The sequence below is a fragment of the Hypanus sabinus genome, unplaced genomic scaffold (genome assembly GCF_030144855.1).
Source record: "Hypanus sabinus isolate sHypSab1 unplaced genomic scaffold, sHypSab1.hap1 scaffold_1941, whole genome shotgun sequence".
Classification (NCBI taxonomy): Eukaryota; Metazoa; Chordata; class Chondrichthyes; order Myliobatiformes; family Dasyatidae; genus Hypanus; species Hypanus sabinus.
In genome coordinates, this window is record NW_026780038.1 from 18,305 (window position 1) to 36,911 (window position 18,607).

The 18,607-nt window shown below is 64.3% G+C and overlaps 1 protein-coding gene across 1 annotated transcript in view; it reads right to left on the reverse strand.

The window, feature by feature from the left end:
* The window catches only part of LOC132387526 (cell cycle checkpoint control protein RAD9A-like), a 39,493-nt gene that overhangs the window by 14,213 nt on the left and 6,673 nt on the right, over window positions 1-18,607 (reverse strand). Inside the window, exon 5 of the mRNA XM_059959896.1 lies at window positions 11,019-11,118. Within this exon, the coding sequence (XP_059815879.1) occupies window positions 11,019-11,118 (100 nt within the window). The remainder of the gene's footprint in view (window positions 1-11,018; window positions 11,119-18,607) is intronic.

Sequence of the window (18,607 nt, forward strand, 5' to 3'; positions counted from 1 at the left end):
CTCTCCGTATCACAGTGATCCCCCCCAGTGATCAAAGGGCAGCCCCCCCTCTCCGTATCACAGCGATCCCCCCCCAGTGATCAAACGGCAGCCCCCCCTCTCCGTATCAGTGTTCCCCTCCAGTGATCAAAGGGCAGCCCCCCCCTCTCCGTATCACAGTGACCCCCCCCAGTGATCAAAGGGCAGCCCCCCTCTCCGTATCACAGTGATCCCCCCCAGTGATCAAAGGGCAGCCCCCCCTCTCCGTATCACAGTGATCCCCCCCCCAGTGATCAAAGGGCAGCCCCCCCTCTCCGTATCACAGTGATCCCCCCCCAGTGATCAAAGGGCAGCCCCCCCCTCTCCATATCACAGTGACCCCCCCAGTGATCAAAGGGCAGCCCCCCCCTCTCCGTATCACAGTGATCCCCCCCAGTGATCAAAGGGCAGCCCCCCCCCTCTCCGTATCACAGTGATCCCCCCCCAGTGATCAAAGGGCAGCCCCCCCTCACCGTATCACAGTGATCCCCCCCAGTGATCAAAGGGCAGCCCCCCCTCTCCGTATCACAGTGATCCCCCCCAGTGATCATAGGGCAGCCCCCCCTCTCCGTATCACAGTGATCCCCCCCAGTGATCAAAGGGCAGCCCCCCTCTCCGTATCACAGATCCCCCCCAGTGATCAAAGGGCAGCCCCCCCCTCCGTATCACAGTGATTCCCCCCCCAGTGATCAAAGGGCAGCCCCCCCTCTCCGTATCACAGTGATTCCCCCCCCAGTGATCAAAGGGCAGCCCCCCCCTCTCCGTATCACAGTGATCCCCCCCAGTGATCAAAGGGCAGCCCCCCCCTCCGTATCACAGATCCCCCCCCAGTGAACAAAGGGCAGCCCCCCCTCTCCGTATCACAGTGACCCCCCCCAGTGATCAAAGGGCAGCCCCCCCTCTCCGTATCACAGTGATCCCCCCAGTGATCAAAGGGCAGCCCCCCCCTCTCCGTATCACAGTGATCCCCCCCAGTGATCAAAGGGCAGCCCCCCCTCTCCGTATCACAGTGATCCCCCCCCCAGTGATCAAAGGGCAGCCCCCCCCTCTCCGTATCACAGTGATCCCCCCCCAGTGATCAAAGGGCAGCCCTCCCTCTCCGTATCACAGTGATCCCCCCCCAGTGATCAAAGGGCAGCCCCCCCTCTCTGTATCACAGTGATCCCCCCCCAGTGATCAAAGGGCAGCCCCCCTCTCCGTATCACAGTGATCCCCCCCCAGTGATCAAAGGGCAGCCCCCCCTCTCCGTATCACAGTGATCCCCCCCCAGTGATCAAAGGGCAGCCCCCCCTCTCCGTATCACAGTGATCCCCCCCCCAGTGATCAAAGGGCAGCCCCCCCCTCTCCGTATCACAGTGATCCCCCCCCAGTGATCAAAGGGCAGCCCTCCCTCTCCGTATCACAGTGATCCCCCCCCAGTGATCAAAGGGCAGCCCCCCCTCTCTGTATCACAGTGATCCCCCCCCAGTGATCAAAGGGCAGCCCCCCTCTCCGTATCACAGTGATCCCCCCCCAGTGATCAAAGGGCAGCCCCCCCTCTCCGTATCACAGTGATCCCCCCCCAGTGATCATAGGGCAGCCCCCCCTCTCCGTATCACAGTGATCCCCCCCAGTGATCAAAGGGCAGCCCCCCTCTCCGTATCACAGATCCCCCCCCAGTGATCAAAGGGCAGCCCCCCCTCTCCGTATCACAGTGATTCCCCCCCCAGTGATCAAAGGGCAGCCCCCCCTCTCCGTATCACAGTGATTCCCCCCCCAGTGATCAAAGGGCAGCCCCCCCTCTCCGTATCACAGTGATCCCCCCAGTGATCAAAGGGCAGCCCCCCCTCTCCATATCACAGTGATCCCCCCAGTGATCAAAGGGCAGCCCCCCCCTCTCCGTATCACAGTGATCCCCCCCAGTGATCAAAGGGCAGCCCCCCCACTCCGTATCACAGTGATCCCCCCCCAGTGATCAAAGGGCAGCCCCCCCCTCTCCGTATCACAGTGATCCCCCCCCCAGTGATCAAAGGGCAGCCCCCCCCTCTCCGTATCACAGTGATCCCCCCCAGTGATCAAAGGGCAGCCCCCCCTCTCCGTATCACAGTGACCCCCCCCAGTGATCAAAGGGCAGCCCCCCCTCTCCGTATCACAGTGATCCCCCCCCAGTGATCAAAGGGCAGCCCCCCCTCTCCGTATCACAGTGACCCCCCCAGTGATCAAAGGGCAGCCCCCCCTCTCTGTATCACAGTGATCCCCCCCAGTGATCAAAGGGCAGCCCCCCCCTCTCCGTATCACAGTGATCCCCCCCAGTGATCAAAGGGCAGCCCCCCCTCTCCGTATCACAGCGATCCCCCCCCAGTGATCAAACGGCAGCCCCCCTCTCCGTATCACAGTGATCCCCCCCAGTGATCAAAGGGCAGCCCCCCCTCTCCGTATCAGTGTTCCCCCCCAGTGATCAAAGGGCAGCCCCCCCCTCTCCGTATCACAGTGACCCCCCCCAGTGATCAAAGGGCAGCCCCCCCTCTCCGTATCACAGTGATCCCCCCCCAGTGATCAAAGGGCAGCCCCCCCTCTCCGTATCACAGTGATCCCCCCCAGTGATCAAAGGGCAGCCCCCTCCTCTCCGTATCACAGTGATCCCCCCCCAGTGATCAAAGGGCAGCCCCCCCTCTCCGTATCACAGTTATCCCCCCCAGTGATCAAAGGGCAGCCCCCCTCTCCGTATCACAGTGACCCCCCCCAGTGATCAAAGGGCAGCCCCCCCTCTCCGTATCACAGTGATCCCCCCCCAGTGATCAAAGGGCAGCCCCCCCTCTCCGTATCACAGTGATCCCCCCCAGTGATCAAAGGGCAGCCCCCTCCTCTCCGTATCACAGTGATCCCCCCCCAGTGATCAAAGGGCAGCCCCCCCTCTCCGTATCACAGTGATCCCCCCCCAGTGATCAAAGGGCAGCCCCCCCTCTCCGTATCACAGTGATCCCCCCCCAGTGATCAAAGGGCAGCCCCCCCCTCTCCGTATCACAGTGATCCCCCCAGTGATTGAAGGGCAGCCCCCCCCTCTCCGTATCACAGTGATCCCCCCCCCCAGTGATCAAAGGGCAGCCCCCCCTCTCCGAATCACAGTGATCCCCCCCCAGTGATCAAAGGGCAGCCCCCCCCTCCGTATCACAGTGATCCCCCCCAGTGATCAAAGGGCAGCCCCCACTCCCCGTATCACAGTGATCCCCCCAGTGATCAAAGGGCAGCCCCCCCTCTCCGTATCACAGTGATCCCCCCAGTGATCAAAGGGCAGCCCCCCCCTCTCCGTATCACAGTGACCCCCCCAGTGATCAAAGGGCAGCCCCCCCTCTCCGTATCACAGTGATCCCCCCCAGTGATCAAAGGGCAGCCCCCCCTCTCCGTATCACAGTGATCCCCACCCAGTGATCAAAGGGCAGCCCCCCCTCTCCGTATCACAGTGATCCCCCCCCAGTGATCAAAGGGCAGCCCCCCCCTCTCCGTATCACAGTGATCCCCCCCCAGTGATCAAAGGGCAGCCCCCCCTCTCCGTATCACAGTGATCCCCCCAATGATCAAAGGGCAGCCCCCCCTCTCCGTATCACAGTGATCCCCCCCAGTGATCAATGGGCAGCCCCCCCTCTCCGTATCACAGTGATCCCCCCAGTGATTGAAGGGCAGCCCCCCCTCTCCGTATCACAGTGATCCCCCCCCCAGTGATCAAAGGGCAGCCCCCCCTCTCCGTATCACAGTGATCCCCCCCCCAGTGATCAAAGGGCAGCCCCCCCCTCCGTATCACAGTTATCCCCCCCAGTGATCAAAGGGCAGCCCCCCCTCTCCGTATCACAGTGATCCCCCCCAGTGATCAAAGGGCAGCCCCCACTCCCCGTATCACAGATCCCCCCCAGTGATCAAAGGGCAGCCCCCCCTCTCCATATCACAGTGATCCTCCCCCAGTGATCAAAGGGCAGCCCCCCCTCTCCGTATCACAGTGATCCCCCCAGTGATCAAAGGGCAGCCCCCCCTCTCCGTATCACAGTGATCCCCCCAGTGATCAAAGGGCAGCCCCCCCTCTCCGTATCACAGTGACCCCCCCAGTGATCAAAGGGCAGCCCCCCCTCTCCGTATCACAGTGATCCCCCCCAGTGATCAAAGGGCAGCCCCCCCTTTCCGTATCACAGTGATCCCCCCCCAGTGATCAAAGGGCAGCCCCCCCTCTCCGTATCACAGTGATCCCCCCCCCAGTGATCAAAGGGCAGCCCCCTCCTCTCCGTATCACAGTGATCCCCCCCAGTGATCAAAGGGCAGCCCCCCCTCTCCGTATCACAGTGATCCCCCCCAGTGATCATAGGGCAGCCCCCCCTCTCCGTATCACAGTGATCCCCCCCAGTGATCAAAGGGCAGCCCCCCTCTCCGTATCACAGATCCCCCCCCAGTGATCAAAGGGCAGCCCCCCCTCTCCGTATCACAGTGATTCCCCCCCCAGTGATCAAAGGGCAGCCCCCCCTCTCCGTATCACAGTGATTCCCCCCCCAGTGATCAAAGGGCAGCCCCCCCTCTCCGTATCACAGTGATCCCCCCCAGTGATCAAAGGGCAGCCCCCCCTCTCCGTATCACAGTGATCCCCTCCAGTGATCAAAGGGCAGCCCCCCTCTCCGTATCACAGTGATCCCCCCCAGTGATCAAAGGGCAGCCCCCCCACTCCGTATCACAGTGATCCCCCCCCAGTGATCAAAGGGCAGCCCCCCCCTCTCCGTATCACAGTGATCCCCCCCCCAGTGATCAAAGGGCAGCCCCCCCTCTCCGTATCACAGTGATCCCCCCAGTGATTGAAGGGCAGCCCCCCCTCTCCGTATCACAGTGATCCCCCCCCCAGTGATCAAAGGGCAGCCCCCCCTCTCCGTATCACAGTGATCCCCCCCCAGTGATCAAAGGGCAGCCCCCCCCTCCGTATCACAGTGATCCCCCCCAGTGATCAAAGGGCAGCCCCCACTCCCCGTATCACAGATCCCCCCCAGTGATCAAAGGGCAGCCCCCCTCTCCGTATCACAGTGACCCCCCCCAGTGATCAAAGGGCAGCCCCCCCTCTCCGTATCACAGTGATCCCCCCCCAGTGATCAAAGGGCAGCCCCCCCTCTCCGTATCACAGTGATCCCCCCCAGTGATCAAAGGGCAGCCCCCTCCTCTCCGTATCACAGTGATCCCCCCCCAGTGATCAAAGGGCAGCCCCCCCTCTCCGTATCACAGTGATCCCCCCCCAGTGATCAAAGGGCAGCCCCCCCTCTCCGTATCACAGTGATTCCCCCCCCAGTGATCAAAGGGCAGCCCCCCCTCTCCGTATCACAGTGATCCCCCCAGTGATTGAAGGGCAGCCCCCCCTCTCCGTATCACAGTGATCCCCCCCCCCAGTGATCAAAGGGCAGCCCCCCCTCTCCGTATCACAGTGATCCCCCCCCAGTGATCAAAGGGCAGCCCCCCCCTCCGTATCACAGTGATCCCCCCCAGTGATCAAAGGGCAGCCCCCACTCCGTATCACAGTGATCCCCCCCTGTGATCAAAGGGCAGCCCCCCCTCTCCATATCACAGTGATCCTCCCCCAGTGATCAAAGGGCAGCCCCCCCTCTCCGTATCACAGTGATCCCCCCCAGTGATCAAAGGGCAGCCCCCCCCTCTCCGTATCACAGATCCCCCCCAGTGATCAAAGGGCAGCCCCCCCTCTCCATATCACAGTGATCCTCCCCCAGTGATCAAAGGGCAGCCCCCCCTCTCCGTATCACAGTGATCCCCCCCAGTGATCAAAGGGCAGCCCCCCCCTCTCCGTATCACAGTGATCCCCCCAGTGATCAAAGGGCAGCCCCCCCTCTCCGTATCACAGTGATCCCCCCAGTGATCAAAGGGCAGCCCCCCCCTCTCCGTATCACAGTGACCCCCCCAGTGATCAAAGGGCAGCCCCCCCTCTCCGTATCACAGTGATCCCCCCCAGTGATCAAAGGGCAGCCCCCCCCTCCGTATCACAGTGATCCCCCCCCCAGTGATCAAAGGGCAGCCCCCCCCTCTCCGTATCACAGTGATCCCCCCCCAGTGATCAAAGGGCAGCCCCCCCTCTCCGTATCACAGTGATCCCCCCAATGATCAAAGGGCAGCCCCCCCTCTCCGTATCACAGTGATCCCCCCAGTGATCAAAGGGCAGCCCCCCCTCTCCGTATCACAGTGATCCCCCCAGTGATTGAAGGGCAGCCCCCCCTCTCCGTATCACAGTGATCCCCCCCCCAGTGATCAAAGGGCAGCCCCCCCTCTCCGTATCACAGTGATCCCCCCCCAGTGATCAAAGGGCAGCCCCCCCTCCGTATCACAGTTATCCCCCCCAGTGATCAAAGGGCAGCCCCCCCTCTCCGTATCACAGTGATCCCCCCCAGTGATCAAAGGGCAGCCCCCACTCCCCGTATCACAGATCCCCCCCAGTGATCAAAGGGCAGCCCCCCCTCTCCATATCACAGTGATCCTCCCCCAGTGATCAAAGGGCAGCCCCCCCTCTCCGTATCACAGTGATCCCCCCCAGTGATCAAAGGGCAGCCCCCCCCTCTCCGTATCACAGTGATCCCCCCAGTGATCAAAGGGCAGCCCCCCCTCTCCGTATCACAGTGATCCCCCCAGTGATCAAAGGGCAGCCCCCCCTCTCCGTATCACAGTGACCCCCCCAGTGATCAAAGGGCAGCCCCCCCTCTCCGTATCACAGTGATCCCCCCCAGTGATCAAAGGGCAGCCCCCCCTTTCCGTATCACAGTGATCCCCCCCCAGTGATCAAAGGGCAGCCCCCCCTCTCCGTATCACAGTGATCCCCCCCCAGTGATCAAAGGGCAGCCCCCTCCTCTCCGTATCACAGTGATCCCCCCCAGTGATCAAAGGGCAGCCCCCCCTCTCCGTATCACAGTGATCCCCCCCAGTGATCATAGGGCAGCCCCCCCTCTCCGTATCACAGTGATCCCCCCCAGTGATCAAAGGGCAGCCCCCCTCTCCGTATCACAGATCCCCCCCCAGTGATCAAAGGGCAGCCCCCCCTCTCCGTATCACAGTGATTCCCCCCCCAGTGATCAAAGGGCAGCCCCCCCTCTCCGTATCACAGTGATTCCCCCCCCAGTGATCAAAGGGCAGCCCCCCCTCTCCGTATCACAGTGATCCCCCCCCAGTGATCAAAGGGCAGCCCCCCCTCTCCGTATCACAGTGATCCCCTCCAGTGATCAAAGGGCAGCCCCCCCTCTCCGTATCACAGTGATCCCCCCCAGTGATCAAAGGGCAGCCCCCCCTCTCCGTATCACAGTGATCCCCTCCAGTGATCAAAGGGCAGCCCCCCCTCTCCGTATCACAGTGATCCCCCCCAGTGATCAAAGGGCAGCCCCCCCTCTCCGTATCACAGTGATCCCCCCCCCAGTGATCAAAGGGCAGCCCCCCCTCTCCGTAGGTTCACGAGGTTAATTCCCGGAATGGTGGGACTGTCATATGTTGAAAGATTGGAGCGACTGGGCTTGTACACACTGGAATTTAGAAGGATGAGAGGGGATCTGATTGAAACATATAAGATTATTAAGGGATTGAACACGCTGGATGCAGGAAGCATGTTCCCGCTGATGGGTGAGTCCAGAACCAGAGGCCACAGTTTAAGAATAAGGGGTAGGCCATTTAGAACCATATAACAATTACAACACGGAAACAGGCCATCTCGGCCCTTCTAGTCCGTGCCAAACACTTACTCTCACCTAGTCCCACTCAGCCCATAACCCTCCATTCCTTTCCTGTCCATATACCTATCCAATTTTACTTTAAATGACAATACCGAACCTGCCTCTACCACTTCTACTGGAAGCTCGTTCCACACAGCTGCCACTCTATGAGTAAAGAAATTCCCCCTTGTGTTACCCCTAAACTTTTGCCCCCTAACTCTCAACTCATGTCCTCTTGTTTGAATCTCCCCTACTCTCAATGGAAAAAGCCTATCCACGTCAACTCTATCTATCCCCCTCATCATTTTAAATACCTCGATCAAATCCCCCCTCAACCTTCTACGCTCCAATGAATAGAGACCTAATTTGTTCAAACTTTCTCTGTAACTTAAGTGCTGAAACCCAGGTAACATCCTAGTAAATCGTCTCTGCACTCTCTCTAATTTATTGATATCTTTCCTATAATTCGGTGACCAGAACTGTACACAATATTCCAAATTTGGCCTTACCAATGCCTTGTACAATTTTAACATTACATCCCAACTTCTGTACTCAATGCTCTGATTTATAAAGGCCAGCGTTCCAAAAGCCTTCTTCACCACCCTATCTACATGAGACTCCACCTTCAGGGAACTATGCACCATTATTCCTAGACTGTCATATGTTGAAAGATTGGAGCGACTGGGCTTGTACACACTGGAATTTAGAAGGATGAGAGGGGATCTGATTGAAACATATAAGATTATTAAGGGATTGGACACGCTGGAGGCAGGAAGCATGTTCCCGCTGATGGGTGAGTCCAGAACCAGAGGCCACAGTTTAAGAATAAGGGGTAGGCCATTTAGAACAGAGATGCGGAAAAACGTTTTCACCCAGAGAGTGGTGGATCTGTGGAATGCTCTGCCCCAGAGGGCAGTGGAGGCCAAGTCTCTGGATGCATTCAAGAGAGAGTTAGATAGAGCTCTTATAGATAGCGGGGTCGAGGGATATGGGGAGAGGGCAGGAACAGGGTACTGATTGTGGATGGTCAGTGAGAAGGGCCGAATGGCCGACTCCTGCACCTGTTGCCTGTAAGACACTAAGACACAGGGGCAGAACTAGGCCATCAAGTCTGCCCCGCCAATCAATCATGGCCGATCCTTTTTTTTTCCTCTCTCCTCCTCAACCCCAGTCCTTCTCCCCGGGGAAAAGCCTCTGACTATCCACACGATCAATGCCTCTCATCATCTTGTACACCTCTATCAGGTCACCTCTCATCCTCTGTCGCTCCGAGGAGAAAAGGCCGAGTTCACTCAACCTGTTCTCATGCAGCCTGCTCCCCAATCCAGGCAACATCCTTGTAAATCTCCTCTGCACCCTTTCTATGGCTTCCACATCCTTCCTGTAGTGAGGCGACCAGAACTGAGCACAGTACTCCAAGTGAGGTCTGACCAGGGTCCTATATAGCTGCAACATTACCTCTCGGCTCCTGAATTCAGTTCCACGATTGATGAAGGCCAATACACCGTACGCCTTCTTAACCACAGAGTCAACCTGTGCAGCTGCTTTGAGCGTCCTATGGACTCGGACCCCAAGATCCCTCTGATCCTCCACACTACCCAGAGTCTTACCATTTAAATGAAGTATCGAACAAATCAGACCACTGTCAATACTACTGCAGTACCATGAAACTGTGCATTAGTCCCTAATAGTTGTGGAGAGAGGAATTCACACAGTGTAGGTTGTCCTGTTCTCTTGATTGACTGTGAATGAGCTAAATCACTGCAGACACCCGGGGCAGATAACGCTCTGCCTTCCTACAACAGCACCCTCCAAATCTTCCTTTTCACTGGAACATTCAAGACGATTGACTTGACGATACCTTCAAATTCTTTGCAGTTCCTAACTAATTGAAGGAGTGAAGTTATTTTCATTTGATTCCTGGCCGTTTCTGGGATTCCCAAGCCTGAATATTTGAAACGGCTGTGAGCAAAGTTGTGTTACTGTTTATTTCTCACTATCAGTGACAAAATCACTGCTTTTTGAACACTAACTCAGACTTCCTTAAAAACTGTTTGCTCTGAGCACAGTTCAGAGCACAATCTAATGACCACGCAAGTACAAGCAACACTAATTGGAACCGATTCGGCAGTCGTCTCCTGACCCGACTGAGCGTCCCAAATAAATGAAAAGAATACCGCCATTTTCTCCATTAGTTTCTGTTCTTCAAGCGTTGTCCCAAATAAACAGCTCCCCAGATGAACTGATGGCCAAATTAAATGGAATTCACTGTGTATAAAATAACAGATCCCCGGGAGTGGGTTACAGACTGGGATCTAATCCAGGGGTTCGGGGGGGTTTATATACAGAATAACAAATCCCCGGGAGTGGGTTACAGACTGGGATCTAATCCGGGGGTTCGGGGGGTTTATATATAGAATAACAGATCCCCGGGAGTGGGTTACAGGCTGGGATCTAATCCAGTGGTTCGGGGGGTTTATATACAGAATAACAGATCCCCGGGAGTGGGTTACAAACTGGGATCTAATCCGGGGGTTCAGGGGAGGGTTTATATACAGAATAACAGATCCCCGGGGGTGGGTTACAGACTGGGATCTAATCCAGGGGTTCAGGGGGTTTATATACAGAATAACAGATCCCCGGGAGTGGATTACAGACTGGGATCTAATCCGGGGGTTCAGGGGGGTTTATATACAGAATAACAGACCCCTGGGAGTGGGTTACAGACTGGGATCTAATCCAGGGGTTCAGGGGGTTTATATACAGAATAACAGATCCCCGGGAGTGGGTTACAGACTGGGATCTAATCCAGGGGTTCAGGGGGTTTATATACAGAATAACAGATCCCCGGGAGTGGGTTACAGACTGGGATCTAATCCAGGGGTTCGGAGGGTTTATATACAGAATAACAGATCCCCGGGAGTGGGTTACAGGCTGGGATCTAATCCAGGGGTTCGGGGGTTTATATATAGAATAACAGATCCCCGGGAGTGGGTTACAGACTGGGATCTAATCCAGGGGTTCGGGGAGTTTATATATCGAATAACAGATCAGGGCGGATTACAGATATCGATATCGACCCTTTTCCAACCCTCTCTCGGGGCATTGGAATCAACCCGCCCGTACCCTCCGTCGGGAGGCTGGTTGGGAACGGTCCCAGGGTTAGGTCTGGGCGGAATTGGTGCTGTCGGGGTCCGTCGGACGGTTGAGAAGCAGGTCCGTCCCCCCCCTACCCCCGTGCGTCCACCTGGGGGGCGGGGGGAGCCCTGGACTTTAACACAACCCGGGTCGACGCCTCCTCACCTGGGCTGAGCGCAGAGGCTGTTCCCGCAGTCCTGCTCGGAGTAGACGGCCTCCAGCGTCTCAGAGTCCGTCAGGCAGAGGTTGTGGGTCCTGGTGATGCCTGCGGGAGAGAGGGCACGGGGCAGGGACAGAGGGCACGGGGCAGGGGGGCAGGGAGAGAGGGCACGGGGCAGGGAGAGAGGGCAGGGGGCAGGGACAGAGGGCACAGGGCAGGGGGGCAGGGAGAGAGGGCAGGGGGCAGGGAGAGAGGGCACGGGGGCAGGGAGAGAGGGCACGGGGCAGGGGGGCAGGGAGAGAGGGCACGGGGCAGGGAGAGAGGGCAGGGGGCAGGGACAGAGGGCACAGGGCAGGGGGGCAGGGAGAGAGGGCAGGGGGCAGGGAGAGAGGGCACGGGGGCAGGGAGAGAGGGCACGGGGCAGGGAGAGAGGGCACGGGGCAGGGAGAGAGGGCAGGGGGCAGGGAGAGAGGGCAGGGGGCAGGGAGAGAGGGCACGGGGCAGGGAGAGAGGGCACGGGGCAGGGAGAGAGGGCACGGGGCAGGGAGAGAGGGCACGGGGCAGGGGGGCAGGGAGAGGGCAAGGGGCAGGGAGAGAGGGCACGGGGCAGGGGGGCAGGGAGAGGGCAAGGGGCAGGGAGAGAGGGCAGGGGGCAGGGAGAGAGGGCACGGGGCAGGGAGAGAGGACACGGGGCAGGGAGAGAGGACACGGGGCAGGGAGAGAGGGCACGGGGCAGGGAGAGAGGACACGGGGCAGGGAGAGAGGACACGGGGCAGGGAGAGGTGGGCACGGGGCAGGGAGAGGTGGGCACGGGGCAGGGAGAGGTGGGCAGGAGTGGGAGAGAGAAGGCAGGGAGAGGTGGGGACGACAGGGAGGAGGGGTGACCGACAGAGAGATGAGCACGGTGAGCAGAGACACACACAGCTCCCTCCTGCGCACACCAATGTAGCTCCCCCTCTCTCGCACGCGCCCCTCTCTCCCACGCGCCCCTCTCTCCCACGCGCCCCTCTCTCCCACGCGCCCCTCTCTCCCACGCGCCCCTCTCTCCCACGCGCCCCGCACCTCTCTCCCAATCGCCCCGTCGCTGTCTCACCGTGCCCCTCTCTCGCACGCGCCCCTCTCTCCCACGCGCCCCTCTCTCCCACGTGCCCCTCTCTTCCACGCGCCCCGTCGCTGTCTCACCGTGCCCCTCTCTCCCACGCGCCCCTCTCTCCCACCGCGCCCCTCTCTCCCACGCGCCCCGTCGCTGTCTCACCGCGCCCCTCTCTTCCACGCGCCCCGTCGCTGTCTCACCGTGCCCCTCTCTCCCACGCGCCCCGTCGCTGTCTCACCGTGCCCCTCTCTCCCACGCGCCCCTCTCTCCCACGCGCCCCGTCGCTGTCTCACCGCGCCCCTCTCTCCCACGCGCCCCGTCGCTGTCTCACCGCGCCCCTCTCTCCCACGCGCCCCGTCGCTGTCTCACCGTGCCCCTCTCTCCCCACGCGCCCCGTCGCTGTCTCACCGCGCCCCTCTCTCCCACGCGCCCCGTCGCTGTCTCACCGTGCCTCTCTCCCACGCGCCCCGTCGCTGTCTCACCGTGCCCCTCTCTCCCACGCGCCCCGTCGCTGTCTCACCGTGCCTCTCTCTCCCACGCGCCCCGCCGCTGTCTCACCGTGCCCCTCTCTCCCACGCGCCCCTCTCCCACGCGCCCCGTCGCTGCACCGTGCCCCTCTCTCCCACGCGCCCCGTCGCTGTCTCACCGTGCCCCTCTCTCCCACGCGCCCCGTCGCTGTCTCACCGCGCCCCTCTCTCCCACGCGCCCCGCCGCTGTCTCACCGTGCCCCTCTCTCCCACGCGCCCCTCTCTCCCACGCGCCCCGTCGCTGCACCGTGCCCCTCTCTCCCACGCGCCCCGTCGCTGTCTCACCGCGCCCCTCTCTCCCACGCGCCCCGTCGCTGTCTCACCGTGCCCCTCTCTCCCACGCGCCCCGTCGCTGTCTCACCGTGCCCCTCTCTCCCACGCGCCCCGTCGCTGTCTCACCGTGCCCCTCCCTCCCACGTGCCCCTCTCTCCCACGCGCCCCGTCGCTGTCTCACCGTGCCCCTCTCTCCCACGCGCCCCGTTCGCTGTCTCACCGTGCCCCTCTCTCCCACGCGCCCCGTCGCTGTCTCACCGTGCCCCTCTCTCCCACGCACCCCGTCGCTGTCTCACCGTGCCTCTCTCCCACGCGCCCCGTCGCTGTCTCACCGTGCCCCTCTCCCATGCGCCCCTCTCTCCCACGCGCCCCGTCGCAGTCTCACCGTGCCCCTCTCTCCCACGTGCCCCTCTCTCCCATGCGCCCCTCTCTCCACGCGCCCCGTCGCTGTCTCACCGTGCCCCTCTCTCCCACGCGCCCCGTCGCTGTCTCACCGTGCCCCTCTCTCCCACGCGCCCCGTCGCTGTCTCACCGTGCCTCTCTCTCCCACGCGCCCCGTCGCTGTCTCACCGTGCCTCTCTCTCCCACGCGCCCCGTCGCTGTCTCACCGCGCCCCTCTCTCCCACGCGCCCCTCTCTCCCACGTGCCCAGTCGCTGTCTCACCGTGCCCCTCTCTCCCACGCGCCCCGTCGCTGTCTCACCGTGCCCCTCTCTCCCACGCGCCCCGTCGCTGTCTCACCGTGCCCCTCTCTCCCACGCGCCCCTCTCTCCCACGTGCCCCTCTCTCCCACGCGCCCCTCTCCCACGCGCCCCTCTCTCCCACGCGCCCCGTCGCTGTCTCACCGTGCCCCTCTCTCCCACGCGCCCCTCCCTCCCACGTGCCCCGTCGCTGTCTCACCGTGCCACTCTCTCCCACGCGCCCCGTCGCTGTCTCACCGTGCCCCTCTCTCCCACGCGCCCCGTCGCTGTCTCACCGTGCCCCTCTCTCCCACGCGCCCCGTCGCTGTCTCACCGTGCCCCTCTCTCCCACGCGCCCCGTCGCTGTCTCACCGTGCCCCTCTCTCCCACGTGCCCCTCTCTCCCACGCGCCCCGTCGCTGTCTCACCGTGCCCCTCTCTCCCACGCGCCCCGTCGCTGTCTCACCGTGCCCCTCTCTCCCACGCGCCCCGTCGCTGTCTCACCGCGCCCCTCTCTCCCACGCGCCCCGTCGCTGTCTCACCGCGCCCCTCTCTCCCACGCGCCCCGTCGCTGTCTCACCGTGCCCCTCTCTCCCACGCGCCCCGTCGCTGTCTCACCGCGCCCCTCTCTCCCACGCGCCCCGTCGCTGTCTCACCGCGCCCCTCTCTCCCACGCGCCCCGTCGCTGTCTCACCGCGCCCCTCTCTCCCACGCGCCCCGTCGCTGTCTCACCGCGCCCCTCTCTCCCACGCGCCCCGTCGCTGTCTCACCGTGCCTCTCTCCCACGCGCCCCGTCGCTGTCTCACCGTGCCCCTCTCTCCCACGCGCCCCGTCGCTGTCTCACCGTGCCTCTCTCTCCCACGCGCCCCGCCGCTGTCTCACCGTGCCCCTCTCTCCCACGCGCCCCTCTCCCACGCGCCCCGTCGCTGCACCGTGCCCCTCTCTCCCACGCGCCCCGTCGCTGTCTCACCGTGCCCCTCTCTCCCACGCGCCCCGTCGCTGTCTCACCGCGCCCCTCTCTCCCACGCGCCCCGCCGCTGTCTTCACCGTGCCCCTCTCTCCCACGCGCCCCTCTCTCCCACGCGCCCCGTCGCTGCACCGTGCCCCTCTCTCCCACGCGCCCCGTCGCTGTCTCACCGCGCCCCTCTCTCCCACGCGCCCCGTCGCTGTCTCACCGTGCCCCTCTCTCCCACGCGCCCCGTCGCTGTCTCACCGTGCCCCTCTCTCCCACGCGCCCCGTCGCTGTCTCACCGTGCCCCTCCCTCCCACGTGCCCCTCTCTCCCACGCGCCCCGTCGCTGTCTCACCGTGCCCCTCTCTCCCACGCGCCCCGTCGCTGTCTCACCGTGCCCTCTCTCCCACGCGCCCCGTCGCTGTCTCACCGTGCCCCTCTCTCCCACGCACCCCGTCGCTGTCTCACCGTGCCTCTCTCCCACGCGCCCCGTCGCTGTCTCACCGTGCCCCTCTCCCATGCGCCCCTCTCTCCCACGCGCCCCGTCGCAGTCTCACCGTGCCCCTCTCTCCCACGTGCCCCTCTCTCCCATGCGCCCCTCTCTCCCACGCGCCCCGTCGCTGTCTCACCGTGCCCCTCTCTCCCACGCGCCCCGTCGCTGTCTCACCGTGCCCCTCTCTCCCACGCGCCCCGTCGCTGTCTCACCGTGCCTCTCTCTCCCACGCGCCCCGTCGCTGTCTCACCGTGCCTCTCTCTCCCACGCGCCCCGTCGCTGTCTCACCGCGCCCCTCTCTCCCACGCGCCCCTCTCTCCCACGTGCCCAGTCGCTGTCTCACCGTGCCCCTCTCTCCCACGCGCCCCGTCGCTGTCTCACCGTGCCCCTCTCTCCCACGCGCCCCGTCGCTGTCTCACCGTGCCCCTCTCTCCCACGCGCCCCTCTCTCCCACGTGCCCCTCTCTCCCACGCGCCCCTCTCCCACGCGCCCCTCTCTCCCACGCGCCCCGTCGCTGTCTCACCGTGCCCCTCTCTCCCACGCGCCCCTCCCTCCCACGTGCCCCGTCGCTGTCTCACCGTGCCCCTCTCTCCCACGCGCCCCGTCGCTGTCTCACCGTGCCCCTCTCTCCCACGTGCCCCGTCGCTGTCTCATCGTGCCCCTCTCTCCCACGCGCCCCGTCGCTGTCTCACCGTGCCCCTCTCTCCCACGCGCCCCGTCGCTGTCTCACCGCGCCCCTCTCTCCCACGCGCCCCGCCGCTGTCTCACCGTGCCCCTCTCTCCCACTCGCCCCTCTCTCCCACGCGCCCCGTCGCTGCACCGTGCCCCTCTCTCCCACGCGCCCCTCTCTCCCACGCGCCCCGTCGCTGTCTCACCGTGCCCCTCTCTCCCACGCGCCCCGTCGCTGTCTCACCGTGCCCCTCTCTCCCACGCGCCCCGTCGCTGTCTCACCGTGCCCCTCTCTCCCACGCGCCCCGTCGCTGTCTCACCGTGCCCCTCCCTCCCACGTGCCCCTCTCTCCCACGCGCCCCGTCGCTGTCTCACCGTGCCCCTCTCTCCCACGCGCCCCGTCGCTGTCTCACCGTGCCCCTCTCTCCCACGCACCCCGTCGCTGTCTCACCGTGCCTCTCTCCCACGCGCCCCGTCGCTGTCTCACCGTGCCCCTCTCTCCCACGCGCCCCTCTCTCCCACGCGCCCCGTCGCTGTCTCACCGTGCCCCTCTCTCCCACGTGCCCCTCTCTCCCATGCGCCCCTCTCTCCCACGCGCCCCGTCGCTGTCTCACCGTGCCCCTCTCTCCCACGCGCCCCTCTCTCCCACGCGCCCCGTCGCTGTCTCACCGTGCCCCTCTCTCCCACGCGCCCCGTCGCTGTCTCACCGTGCCTCTCTCTCCCACGCGCCCCGTCGCTGTCTCACCGTGCCTCTCTCTCCCACGCGCCCCGTCGCTGTCTCACCGTGCCCCTCTCTCCCACGCGCCCCGTCGCTGTCTCACCGTGCCCCTCTCTCCCACGCGCCCCGTCGCTGTCTCACCGTGCCCCTCTCTCCCACGCGCCCCGTCGCTGTCTCACCGTGCCCCTCTCTCCCACGCACCCCGTCGCTGTCTCACCGTGCCCCTCTCTCCCACGCGCCCCGTCGCTGTCTCACCGTGCCCCTCTCTCCCTCGTGCCCCGTCGCTGTCTCATCGTGCCCCTCTCTCCCACGCGCCCCGTCGCTGTCTCACCGCGCCCCTCTCTCCCACGCGCCCCTCTCTCCCACGCGCCCCGTCGCTGTCTCACCGTGCCCCTCTCTCCCACGCGCCCCTCCCTCCCACGTGCCCCGTCGCTGTCTCACCGTGCCCCTCTCTCCCACGCGCCCCGTCGCTGTCTCACCGTGCCCCTCTCTCCCACGTGCCCCGTCGCTGTCTCATCGTGCCCCTCTCTCCCACGCGCCCCGTCGCTGTCTCACCGTGCCCCTCTCTCCCACACGCCCCGTCGCTGTCTCACCGTGCCCCTCTCTCCCACGCGCCCCGTCGCTGTCTCACCGTGCTGCTCTCTCCCACGTGCCCCTCTCTCCCACGCGCCCCGTCGCTGTCTCACCGTGCCCCTCTCTCCCACGCGCCCCGTCGCTGTCTCACCGTGCCCCTCTCTCCCACGCGCCCCTCTCTCCCACGCGCCCCTCTCTCCCACGTGCCCCTCTCTCCCACGCGCCCCGTCGCTGTCTCACCGTGCCCCTCTCTCCCACGCGCCCCGTCGCTGTCTCACCGTGCCCCTCTCTCCCACGCGCCCCTCTCTCCCACGTGCCCCTCTCTCCCACGCGCCCCGTCGCTGTCTCACCGTGCCTCTCTCTCCCACGTGCCCCGTCGCTGTCTCACCGTGCCTCTCTCTCCCACGCACCCCGTCGCTGTCTCACCGTGCCCCTCTCTCCCACGCGCCCCTCTCTCCCACGCACCCCTCTCTCCCACGCGCCCCTCTCTCCCACGCGCCCCTCTCTCCCACGCGCCCCTCTCTCCCACGCGCCCCTCTCTCCCACGCGCCCCTCTCTCCCACGCGCCCCGTCGCTGTCTCACCGTGCCCCTCTCTCCCACGTGCCCCTCTCTCCCACGCGCCCCTCTCTCCCACGCGCCCCGTCGCTGTCTCACCGTGCCCCTCTCTCCCACGTGCCCCTCACTCCCACGCGCCCCGCCGCTCTCTCCCACGCGCCCCGTCGCTGTCTCACCGTGCCCCTCACTCCCACGCGCCCCGTCGCTGTCTCACCGCGCCCCTCTCTCCCACGTGCCCCTCTCTCCCACGTGCCCCTCTCTCCCACGCGCCCCTCTCTCCCACGCGCCCCGTCGCTGTCTCACCGTGCCCCTCTCTCCCACGCGCCCCGTCGCTGTCTCACCGTGCCCCTCTCTCCCACGCGCCCCGTCGCTGTCTCACCGTGCCCCTCTCTCCCACGCGCCCCGTCGCTGTCTCACCGTGCCGCTCTCTCCCACGTGCCCCTCTCTCCCACGCGCCCCGTCACTGTCTCACCGTGCCCCTCTCTCCCACGCGCCCCGTCGCTGTCTCACCGTGCCCCTCACTCCCACGCGCCCCTCACTCCCACGCGCCCCGTCGCTGTCTCACCGTGCCCCTCTCTCCCACGCGCCCCGTCGCTGTCTCACCGTGCCTCTCTCTCCCACGCACCCCGTCGCTGTCTCACCGTGCCCCTCTCTCCCACGCGCCCCGTCGCTGTCTCACCGTGCCCCTCTCTCCCACGTGCCCCTCACTCCCACGCGCCCCTCTCTCCCACGCGCCCCTCTCTCCCACGCGCCCCATCGCTGTCTCACCGTGCCCCTCTCTCCCACGTGCCCCACTCCCACGCGCCCCGTCGCTGTCTCACCGTGCCCCTCTCTCCCACGCGCCCCTCACTCCCACGCGCCCCTCACTCCCACGCGCCCCTCACTCCCACGCGCCCCACTCCCACGCGCCCCGTCGCTGTCTCACCGTGCCCCTCTCTCCCACGCGCCCCTCACTCCCACGCGCCCCTCACTCCCACGCGCCCCTCTCTCCCACGCGCCCCGCCGCTGTCTCACCGTGCCCCTCTCTCCCACGCGCCCCGCCGCTGTCTCACCGTGCCCCTCTC